Consider the following 12,021-nt stretch of genomic DNA (forward strand, 5'->3'; position numbering starts at 1 on the left):
AATTATGTAGAGGTTTAGATGGTGACAACTGCTATGCAGGAAAAAGAACAGGGTAACTGATAATTATGGGGAGGTTACTGCTTTTAATACTGTGGTCAGAGGTGTTCTCTCCAAGGAGGTGACATTTGAAATAGGACCTGGATGAGCAGAAGCAGCCTCCCCCGTGGAGACGGGGGAGGAGTGAGAACACTTCAAGCAGATTGAGTAGTCAGTGCACAGACCAAGAAACAGGAGCCAACTTGCCTTATTAAGGGGACAAAAGTCCAATGTGGTGGCAGTAGTATCGTAAGTAAGGAGGTGAGTGGGGGGAGATGAGCCAGGGGTCCAGGTGGCTTCAGATCAGGAATGGCCTTGAAGACGTCACAAGATGTTTCAATGAGAATCACTGAAGAATTGCAAACGGGTTGACATGATGTGAGATGCTTAAAAAATAATCATTCTGGATGCTGTGTAGAAAGTGGACTACAGTGGGGCAAGGGTGGAAACTAGGCCTGCTGTGAAGTGGTGGCCGCTGAGATGGTGAGACTGATTGGATTTGGCATTCTGGAGGGACCAGTAGAAGGAGGTAGTGATAGAGGAAAATAGAAGAAAGAACTGGCTCCTGGGCTTGTATAGCAAGGGAGTCTATGATTATTTTAATCGTATAGACTTTATGTTTTGTGTGGGAGGTCAACAGGGGGGTTCTGGGTGGGAGGAGGAAATCAAGAGTTCAATTTCCCTGAGAAGTCAGTTGCTTGAAGCTATTAGAACAGCCCGTTTCTTTTGCAAACATACCCTTTTGTGTTGCAGTTGGGACTCTCAGCTCCTTGGCTTCACCTTCAACGACATGTTCATCCGCATCTCCACGCGCCTCCCCTCCCAGTACCTCTATGGCTTTGGGGAAACTGAGCACACAGCCTTTCGAAGAGACTTGAACTGGAACACGTGGGGAATGTTTTCCCGAGACCAGCCCCCGGGGGTAAGGGCAGAGCATTTGGGATCTGTGTCTTTGCCTCTGTCCACCCACACTGTGTATGCTTCATGTTTCATCTCTCCAGCACCCAACTTGGATGGTCACATTCTGCTTTTAGGCCAGTGGGCCAATTCTCGGGTTTCTTTGTTTCTTATGTGTTTATTTCACAGAGAAGACTAGGCACACCTTATCAATCGATCTGTTGAGTTTCTTTCTCAGTCTCTGTCTTTTTTCCCCCTTTGTCTTCTAACCTCCTGCCACTTCTCCCCATGACTCTCCCAGTACCAGAAGAATTCCTATGGTGTCCACCCCTACTACATGGCACTGGAGGAGGATGGCAGTGCCCACGGGGTCCTGCTGCTGAACAGCAACGCCATGGGTAAGATGATGCTGGCATCTCCCCTTACTTTTGTGAGTCAGTCAGCCTTGAGGAACTTCAGAATGTGTTGGATCATGTTGCCCCTGAAGTTGAGATTATTATCTTGTGGAGAGTGCTTTTTATTTCTTTTCTTCGTTCTCTTTAGCAGTTCTGTTTATTTCAATTCAGTAACGTGTAGTAATAAGAATTAACTCTTATTTGGCATAAACAACGTAAGAAGGGGTAGCAAAACCAAGCAAGTCCCAAGTATCCTGGAGGTCAGCCAGTGGGAGCCACTAATATAATTTGAATTAGTGATGAAGCTGGGGGTCAGAGCACTCGCTCTGGGGGTGCGAGGGTGTAAAGAAAATCTGCGTGGTATATTGAAAAGGGGGTGGAAAATCAGGAAGTGGGGTTAAAAATCATGCTTGTGAAAACTGGTGAAATCTGAATATGGCCTCTACCTGAGTTAATAGTATCATATCAACATCAGTTTCCTGGTTTTGACAACGTACGATGGTTATGTAAGAAGTTATCATTAGGGCTTCCCTGGTGGCGCAGTGGTTGAGAGTCCTCCTGCCGATGCAGGGGACACGGGTTCATGCCCTGGTCTGGGAGGATCCCACATGCCGTGGAGCAGCTGGGGCCGTGAGCCATGGCCGCTGAGCCTGTGCGTCCGGAGCCTGTGCTGTGCAACAGGAGAGGCCACGACAGTGAGAGGCCCGCGTACCGCAAAAAAAAAAAAAAGAAGTTATCATTGGGGGAAGCTGGGTGAATTGTCCAAGAGAACTCTTAGTACTATTTTTGCAACTTCTTGTAAGTTTTAAACTATTCTGAAATAAAAATGATAATAACAATTTTAAAAGAGCAGAAGGACAAAACATATAATAAGGTAATAAGTGCATGAAAGGGAAGAAAATCCAGGCACAGATTACCCTGCAGACCTTCACTTAACTTTTTAAATTCTGAGTAGGTATAGTACAAAATACCTTCTCTCAGTACTCTACAATAAGGAGGCATAGGAAGAGGGAGAATGTATGAATTTCAGAGGTAATTTCTCACTTGAAGGTTTCCATATTGATTGGTATTTTCCTACATTTCCAGATGTGGCATTCCAGCCCTTGCCTGCCTTGACATACCGTACCACAGGAGGAATTCTGGACTTCTATGTCTTCTTGGGGCCAACTCCAGAGCTTGTCACTCAGCAGTACACTGAGGTAGGAGGGAGTTCAACTGGTTACCAAGTATTAATACAGCACATTCTGTAGTTCTTAGATGATAACTAGAATTGTTGGTCTTTCTGGGAGACAGGTAGGCTGTAGAATAAGGAACAATAAATACATCCTGATAACCGTTATATTCTCTATAACCGTTATAGCCTCTCAGAGCATTGCAGACTAGCAGAAGTATCAATAGTAGTGGTGCCACTGGTGGTAGTTGGCAGTGACAGTGGTAGTAGTGGCGGTGGTGATGGTGGTGGTGGTGGTGATGATGGTGGTGATGATGGTGGTGGCAGTGAGGGTGGTGATTGCGGCGATGGTGGTGATGGTGGTGGTGGTGGTGATGATGGTGGTGGCAGTGGTGGCAGTGAGGGTGGTGATTGTGGTGGTGAGGGTTGTGGTGGTGATGATGGCAATGGTAGTAATGGTGGTGGTGGCAGTGAGGGTGGTGGCAGTGACAGTGATAATAGTGGTGATGGTGGTGATGTTGGTGGTGGTGATGATGGCGGTGATGATGGTGGTGGCAGTGAGAGTGGTGGCAGTGAGGGTGGTGATTGTGGTGGTGAGGGTTGTGGTAGTGGTTGTGGTCATAGGGGTCCCAACAGTTGCTTTGGCAGCAGCAACAAACACAGACATAAAACTTACTATATGTCACTGATATGTTACTTGTTGCACGTCAGAGCACTTTACATACGTTAACTCATTCAGTCTTCACAAAAACACTATGACACAAATATATTACTATCCTCAATTTACAAGTGAAGAAACAGATAAGAAGAGGTTATTTTACTTTTGCCCAGAGTCACATAGCCAGCAGAGACTGGATCCCATATGGTTACCCAGACATTTTGGTATTTTGCTTCTGAATTTCGTGTTCTTAACCAGTAAGCTGGTCTGCCATTAGGAATCAGAGTACAATCAGGTTTTCCAAACCTCCTAGGGAGAGAGGTCAAGTCTGGCAGGAAGCTTTCTCCAAGTTATCTCAGTGGCTCTGCATCCTCTTAGTTTCTCTCTGGATTTGAATTTGTTGATTATCTAACTGGGGACACTGGAAAAATATTCTTATTACTTCGTGTACAACTTTAACCCAGATTCTTCTTTTTAAGGACTAAATTTTCTGTTTATTTTCTAGTTGATTGGTCGGCCAGTGATGGTTCCTTACTGGTCCTTGGGGTTTCAGCTGTGTCGCTATGGATACAAGAACGACGCTGAGATTGGTAGCTTGTATGATGAGATGGTGGCTGCCCAGATCCCCTATGTACGTTGTCAGTCCGTGGGTTACTGGCTCTGGGACCGCATGGCCAACCCTTGTCTCTGTATCTGGATTAGTTTGTCTGATTTTTATCAGGTTCTATAAAATTACAAAGTACTTTCTCATACAGTATCACACTTAGCCTCACCCCTACCCAGTAGTAATATAAGGGGGGGGGGATGTCATTTTCCCCAACTTGAAGAGTCACAGTGATTTGCCAAAGGAGGAAGGCATTGGGTCAGCCCTGAGGGCTCTTTCTGCTAGATCATGCTTCCGTTTCTTTCACATGACTTCACAACATCTAGTCAAAAACATTCTTGCTACTGTAAAAATGTTGCCCAGAGAGTAGTTTTGCTTAATTAAAAGAAATTGACTGGGCTTCCCTGGTGGCGCAGTGGTTGAGAGTCTGCCTGCCAATGCAGGGGACATGGGTTTGTGCCCCAGTCCGGGAAGAACCCACATGCCGTGGAGTGGCTGGGCCCGTGAGCCATGGCCGCTGAGCCTGCGCGTCCGGAGTCTGTGCTCCACAACGGGAGAGGCCACAACAGTGAGAGGCCCGCGTACCTAAAAAAAAAAAAAAGAAATTGACCCAAATTCAGTCAGACCACCATGTGTGTAGATATAACCTCAGTTCCAACGCTTTGCTGGCACTGCAGCCCAGTGTTCCCACAGCTTTGAGCTAATTCCTGGTTGAATGTAGGGATCTTGGGACTGGTTTCCAAAGGAAATAATTATGGAAACAAACTCCACCTTCACTTGAAGATGAGAGGGGTCCACTAATCAGAGAACTGGTCCCATAAACCATTTACATACTTAATTTTATTCTATTGATTTTTCTATTGTTTATGATTGTTCCTACTAACGGAAAGTATAGCATGCAATATTTTATTCTTAATAAGAAAGCTGTGTCTGATAACCCCCAGGATTAGTGATTCCAAAGCAATTACAGTTGCTTTTGTTTGTTTTGTTTTAATGGGCTTACTATCCATGTTGTATTAGTACCGGGTAGTTTACATTATGTTATTTTTTCTGAGTATGAGCCACTGATACCAGGGGCAGCCTCTGGGGATGGGGGTGGTAACCACAGTCGCTCCCTATATGGGCCCTTCACAAAGCACTTTCACCTGCTGCTTTCATTTATCTCCACAGCCTTGCCAGTTCGGCATTATCATCGTATTCTTTGCAAATTTAGCTTTTTTCTATTTTACGACTCAAAATTTGAAAATTAGGTGAATTTTCCAGAACCTAATACCTAACAAATAACAGAGGTGGGATTTGAAAGAATCAAAAAGATGCTGACTGAAATTCACCATTGGTTAGTGGAGCGCTGTTCTCACGTGGAACCTGGACTTTTGCAAGTTTCCTTTGTCCTCTTCCAGGACGTGCAGTACGCGGACATCGACTACATGGAACGGCAGCTGGTCTTCACCCTCAGCCCCGAGTTTCAGGGGCTTCCAGCTCTGATTACTCGAATGAAGGCCGATGGGATGCGGGTCATCCTCATTCTGGTGAGTCCCTGTGTGAATGGGCGGAGTCTGTTTGGAAGAGTGAATGGGATTTGGTGCAGAAAGCTTTATACTTGTGTTTTCTTCCATGCTATGAGTAGAGAAGTTGAGCTTCAATAAGTGTATTTCCCCGGATTCACAGAAGCTCTACAGCTCAGGTGGAAGCTGATGCCTCCGCTTTTGAAGAGTTCTCCATTTTTCTACCCTGGCTTTGGTTTTCTCACCTGACCTGTGCTTTGATTTCAGGACCCAGCCATTTCTGGCAACGAGACAGAGCCCTATCCTCCTTTCACGCGGGGTGTGGAGGATGATGTCTTCATCAAAGATCCGAATGATGGAAGCATTGTTTGGGGAAAGGTATGCTCTGAGCAGTGATCCACTAATCCCCACACTGTTAGTGTGTTTGTACATTTTTTTTTTTCTTTTCTGTTTGGACTCTGAGGTCAGAAGTTGTCATTTTCTCCATCAGTATTTGTCACCACTGTTAAGGAATTTTAAAGGAATGTTTGTGCCTTGTGAGATCCACTTTTCTTTAGATCAACCCTACAAGAAAATCAAATTAATCACCTCTAGGACATGGTTTATAGTTTCTTAGGAAATGCTATGTAAGAGAGATTATCTAGTGCATTGCTTTTAAACATTTTTCTCTTCACAGGTCTGGCCTGATTTTCCTGATATTGTTATCAACAGTTCTCTAGACTGGGAAAGTCAAGTGGAGGTAAAGGGCCTGTATGGATGTTGGGTGAAATCAGGGTTGCCAGGAAGGTGCAGCCATACTTAGGATACTGGACATCCCCATGGCATTGGCATGGGCGCGAGATGAGGAAACTTACGTGGGGAACATGTCCTGTGTGTCTCTCTGTGTGCCAGTCACTTTACATGCAATATTTTACCCCAGTTGGGAGGTAGATATTATTATACTTTGCATAACTAAGACTCAGAGAGCTTAAATTACTTCTGTCCATGCTTTTAGGTGACAGAGTGGTGATTTCCAATCCAAGGCTGTCAGATTGCAAACATCCATGAAATTTCTGCTGAATGATACCTCGAAGAAACAGTGCCTTTTGCCTGAATTAGTGTATTTATTGTTGTTTTCATTATTGTTGTATTTGCAGTTGTTTTTGCCTTGCGTATGCCTTTTAAACAGTCTCCCACCCCTGTCTTTAGTGATTGGGTAATTTTCTCTGTACCTCTTTTTTTTCATGGACAGCCTTTTCCATCTTCTCTCTTATAAATCCCCCCATCTTTCCTTGGGTTTCCCAACTTTGATCTTATCTCCCAGTTTCCAGCCATACGTTAAAACTTGCACTCTCCTGGGAACAGGTTCTTACTTGCAGTGGATCTCAGATGAGGATCCAAGGGAGAGAACCTAGCTTGCTGTAATCTCTGTTGCTTCTCACAGAAGATCACTTTAAGTTTCATGGTCCAGGCAGCCCACATGGACATAGGAATCCGCCAGAGAAATTCAGGGTCATGGGCTCCTTGACTTTATTTATTTAGTTTTTAGCATTTTCCGCCAGCTTAACGGCATATAATTGACAAAATTGTATATATGTAAAGAGTACAATGTGATAATTTGATATACATATATATCATGAAATGATTATGAGAATCAGGTTAAGTAACGCATCCATCATTTCACGTAGTTGCCATTTGTGTACTGTGTGGTGAGAATGTTTAAGATCTACTCTCAGCAACATTTAAGTATACGATACAGTATTATTAATGACAATCATCATGTTGTACATTAGGCTCAGAAACGTATTCATCTTATAAATGAAGGCTTGCAACCTTTGACCAGCATCTCCTCATTTCCCCCACCCCCTGACACCCGGTAATCACCACTCTACTCTCTGTTTCTATGAGTTCAACTTTTTTGTTTTTTTTTTTCCGATTCCACATATAAGTGAAATCATACAGAATTTGTCTTTCTCTGTCTGGCTTATTTCACTCAGAATAATGCCTTCTAGGTTTATCCATTTTGTTGCAAATGGCAGGTTTTCCTTCTTTCTCATAGCTGAATAATATTCCATTGTATGTATAGACACCACACAGTTCTTTATCCATTCATCTGTGGACAGACACTTAGGTTACTTCAACATCTTGGCTATTGTGAATAAATGCTGCAGTGAACATGGGAGTACAGATATCTCTTCAAGATGCTGATTTTGCTTCCTTCAGGATATATACCCAGAAGTAGAATTGCTGGATAATACAGTAGTTCTATTTTTAATTTTTTAAGGGAATGCCATACTATTGGGTTGGCCAAAAAGTTTGTTCTGGTTTTTCCATAACATCTTATGGAAAAACCCTAACGAAGTTTTTGCTAACCCAGTATTTTCTGTAGTGGCTGTACCAATTTATATTCCCCCCAGCAGTGCACAAGGGTTCCCTTTTCTTCACATCCTTGCCAACACTTGTTATCTCTCATCTTTTTCATAAAAGCTGTCCTGACAGATTATGATTGTGGTTTTGATTTGCATTTCCTTGATGATTAGTGTTGCTGAGAACGTTTTCATGTACCTGTTGGCCATTTGTATGCCTTCTTTGGAAATATGTCTGTTCAGGTCCTTTGTCCATTTTTAAATCAATATATTTGTGGGGGGTTTTTTTGTTTTTTGTTTTTTTTGCTATAGAGTTGTATAAGCTCCTTATACACTTCCGATATTAACTCATCAGATATTTGATTTACAAACATTTTCTCCCATTCTGTAAGTTGCGTTTTCATTTTGTTGATTGTTTCCTTAACTGTGGAGAAGCTTTTCAGTTTGATGTAATCCCACTTGTTTATTTTTGCTTTTGTTGCTTGTGCTTTTGGTGTCAAATCCAAAAAAATCATTGCCAAGACCAATGTCAAGGAGCTTTTTCCTGTGTTTTTTTCTAGGAGTTTTATGGTTTCAGGTTTTCCATTTAAGTCTTTAATTCATTTTGAATTAATTTTTGTGAGCAGTGTAAGATAGGAGTCCAGTTTCATTCTTTTGCATGTGGATATCCATGTTTTTCTTTTTACTTAGATTCATCCCACCCCCGCCCCCCGCTGCTTTCCCCCGCTTGGTGTCCATACGTTAGTTCTCTACATATCCACGTTTTTCTAACACTGTTAACAGAAGACTGTCCTCTTCCCATTTGTGTTCTTGGCACCCTTGTCAAAGATTAATTGACTGCACATGTGTAGGTTTATTTCTGGGCTTTCTATTCTGTTCCACTGGTCTATGTGTCTGTTTTTATGGCAGTACCACGACTTTTAAATCAGTATGCTGGGGAGAGGGCCACTTCAGCAATCAAGAAGTTGGCTACCACTGTGTGAGCCCTACAGTGCATCGGCCATTAGAGGCAATACTGCCACCTTGAGGGCATTTGGAAATCTGTGGGACAGTTTTGATTATTGCAAGGGGAGCACCAAGTGACATTTTGTAGGCAGTGACCAGGGATGCCCAATTGCAGGGGATTTTCCACCAAGAATTCTCCTGCCCTAAATGCCAATTGTGCCCCTAATGAGAAATACTTCATTAGGGGGTTGCAGTGTTTGTTAGGTAGCACATAAGATATTCTCAATAGCTAGAATGATTTTAACTATTTATATTAATAAGACCCACTTGATGAGATTAGTGGGCCTGAGGCTACTGGATCTGAAGCTTAGATGTTTAATACAGTAAACCTGGCATGGAGCCTAGGAATTGCATCTTGGTAGCACACAATGGATTGTGATAAGTAATCCTGGGACCAGACATGCAAGTGGGTACATCATGAATTGAGGACTAGGGAAAGCGAGGACAGAAGCAATGAGGCGAGAGTGGAATACAGACAGGACTGGGGCAGAGCCAGTACCTTGGAGAACAGCAGAACAGTTTTAATTTCATGGGTAAGGGTCAGAGCACCTTTTAGTGGGGTTAATAAATCGTAGTCAAGTTTCTCACTTGTATCTCATTTGGGATTCGGTTATCACTTGGACACAGCTGGTATTGACACTGTTTATTCCAATTCTCCACTTCCCTCCTCTACCCCATGTTTCTAACCCTGCCTGAGCTGGAGCTCTCTGTTTCTGGTGAAAGGTTCTATTTTGTTGGGTCCATGTTTCTACCTCCATTTTCTAACAAAAAGGCAACCTTGGCATGCCTCCCTTTCACGAGATGCTCAGTGGTGTGGCTCACTACCTCAGAAGTTCTCTGTGAGCTGGATCCCTGTACACTGATCCATTTCTGGTTTTTTCTTTGTGTTCTTTTTGGCCTTTTTTCTAGACATTTGGATTCCACTTGCCTTTTGCCTATCATGTATAGGTACTGGAGGTTCCCTAGACCAAGTCCTTTTTCTGTTGTTTCCTCCCCACCCACACTCTTGGCACCAGCATTATTTAGCTTTTTAACTCTTGAAATGCACTGATGAACACAGAGGAACCAATTTACTGAGACATACAAAAGACCATAAAGCTCCATAACAAGCATCATAGCTATATAGAAATTTAAGAATATTTGATATTGCTAAGTGGTGTGAATTTACAATTATGCTCTGAACATTTATCTTATGTCAGCTACTAAGCTAAGCATGGTTGGGGAATACAAAGGTCAACAATGGCCTTGCTCTCAAAAGGGCTATAGTTCAGGAGTTATACCTGGGGTCCATTTTCCAGGTTAAAATAAAGACAGTTTTTTCCTATTTGAAGAAGATAAGAGAAAGGGAAGTTGAAGCTTCCTCTTTAAGTCTCCCAATTTAGTTGACACACAACTGCACTTTTCAAGTGATTCTGAAACCATAGAAAACCCAGATACATATTAGTTAGATAGTCTTATGTAATAAAATGCAGTCTTACTTCTCACCCTTTTTTCCTACTGGGAATGAGATAGGAGAGGATCAGCTGGATGTTTCTTTTCAACCTGTTGACAATGCATCTGCTGTCTGCCCCTTTTAAGCTGCAGTCTCCCTGGCTCATGCTTTGTGTTTGAGGAGTGCTTAGGACATCGCAGGACAGAAGTTGAGGGGTGGGTATCTAACGACGGAAAAAGTGAGTTCAGGGTGTTGATGGCTACCATTCATGTTGATACAAAGAGGAAAACAGTCCATGGATGCTTTCCAAATGATAAGACGGTGTCTCATTTGTGCTCATTTCTGTTCTTTGAGCTCATTGTATTTCAAATAAGCCAAGAACATTACTAAAGCTCATAACTCTGGATTAACTATCACCACACAGTATAGGCTTTGCATGAGTTAAGCTTTTAGGAAATGCCTGTTTTCTGTCTGATATATTTGTTTGGGACAAATAAATTGTATTTACTTTTTACAGCAATACCGAGCTTATGTGGCCTTCCCAGACTTTTTCCGTAATTCAACCATCTCATGGTGGAAAAGGGAGTTGAGAGAAATGTACACCAATCCACGGGATCCAGAGAAGAGCTTGAAGTTTGATGGCATGTGGATTGTAAGTGTGTGTGTTTGTGTCTGTGTACATGGGGATAGGTGTGTTTCTATCTCTGTGTGCCTAAGCATATGTATTACTGACCTTTAATCAAAAGGGGTAATAATCATCCAAGAAAGACTTTGGATGTATCAGACTGCAGTTCCTCCAATTTGGAGTGGACCATTCTGATACTCCTCATACCTTGTACCTTGTCTGAAGTTCTTGCTGTAGAATTCCAAGCTGATTACCAGGAATTCCTTGGAACTGAGCCCGCCTCACACCCTGAGTGAGAATTATTTTTCAAATCCCCCGGCCAGTCATTCTGTAGGGCTTAATTGATCTTTTTCAAGCTGGGTTTGATGAATCTCCCTGGGCTGGTATCTATGGAATTACTGGATGGTGAACAATTATCCTCTACTTCCTTGTCTCTGAGTTGACAGTATATAATTCTTTTTAAAAGTAAAGTATTCCTGTGTTTGACATTTCTAGGATATGAATGAACCGGCAAGCTTCGTGAGTGGGGCAGTCCCTCCAGGCTGCAAGGATGCCTGTCTGAACCGCCCTCCCTACATGCCATGTAAGGACCCTTGGCCTCCTCTACTGGCAGTGCCATGGCTGCAGGGAGTGAGCTGCAAGAGTCCAGCAGCCAGACATTTATCCTGATGTTCAGGGACATCCTGACTGACACTCTGGTTTTGGGGGGACCAAAGACAAACACACTCCAAGAACTTTACCCAGTTGGGTGTGGGCAAGTTATTGGCCCCTTTGGGTAAGTTTCTCAAATTTTTTTCAAAAAACACTTAACTGTGGTGGTGTCTCCAAAGGATCCCACAGCTATAGTGCCTTACTTCTTCAGGCTCATGTTAATCCCTCCACAGGAATTTATTGTGTCACCCGTGGGTGGAAAGTAATGGCCTCACCTTATCATGGAGTCAATGACTTTGGTGTTGTACTTGTGTTCATATCTTGGCTCCGGAAATTATACTCTCTGTGAGTTGTGTGACCTTTAGCAGATTACTTGCTATTTTCTAATCTCAGTTTTTTAAACTGTAAAAGGAAGCTAATGATATCTTCTCCATAGAACTATGATAAGAATTACATAAAATAATGTACATGTTAAAAGCCTAGGTTGGAGCCTGTCACTCAGTAAGTGTTTGACAACTGCGTTCTTCCCCATGCCCCTGCTTTCTCCTGGGGAACCCTCCGGGGCCCTGGATGTTGAAAACACCTGTGAGTTCCGTTGTAGCTCAGAGCCGGGCATGTTTCCATGCCCCTGGGGAGGAGAGGGACCCATGCAGGGGTCAAGTTAGTCTTATGATCCAGAGTCCAATCCCATGAGGAG

At 43.1% G+C, this 12,021-nt stretch overlaps 1 protein-coding gene across 1 annotated transcript in view; it reads left to right on the forward strand.

Moving 5' to 3' along the window:
• MGAM (maltase-glucoamylase) overlaps positions 1 to 12,021 on the forward strand; it is an 87,381-nt gene that overhangs the window by 46,250 nt on the left and 29,110 nt on the right. The window contains exons 28-36 of the mRNA XM_081243929.1: positions 790 to 958; positions 1,235 to 1,331; positions 2,415 to 2,527; positions 3,663 to 3,788; positions 5,162 to 5,290; positions 5,534 to 5,644; positions 5,943 to 6,005; positions 10,566 to 10,700; positions 11,169 to 11,256. Of these exons, the coding sequence (XP_081100055.1) occupies positions 790 to 958; positions 1,235 to 1,331; positions 2,415 to 2,527; positions 3,663 to 3,788; positions 5,162 to 5,290; positions 5,534 to 5,644; positions 5,943 to 6,005; positions 10,566 to 10,700; positions 11,169 to 11,256 (1,031 nt within the window). The remainder of the gene's footprint in view (positions 1 to 789; positions 959 to 1,234; positions 1,332 to 2,414; positions 2,528 to 3,662; positions 3,789 to 5,161; positions 5,291 to 5,533; positions 5,645 to 5,942; positions 6,006 to 10,565; positions 10,701 to 11,168; positions 11,257 to 12,021) is intronic.

Source organism: Mesoplodon bidens (genome assembly GCF_964165515.1).
Source record: "Mesoplodon bidens genome assembly, chromosome: 9".
Classification (NCBI taxonomy): domain Eukaryota; kingdom Metazoa; phylum Chordata; class Mammalia; order Artiodactyla; family Ziphiidae; genus Mesoplodon; species Mesoplodon bidens.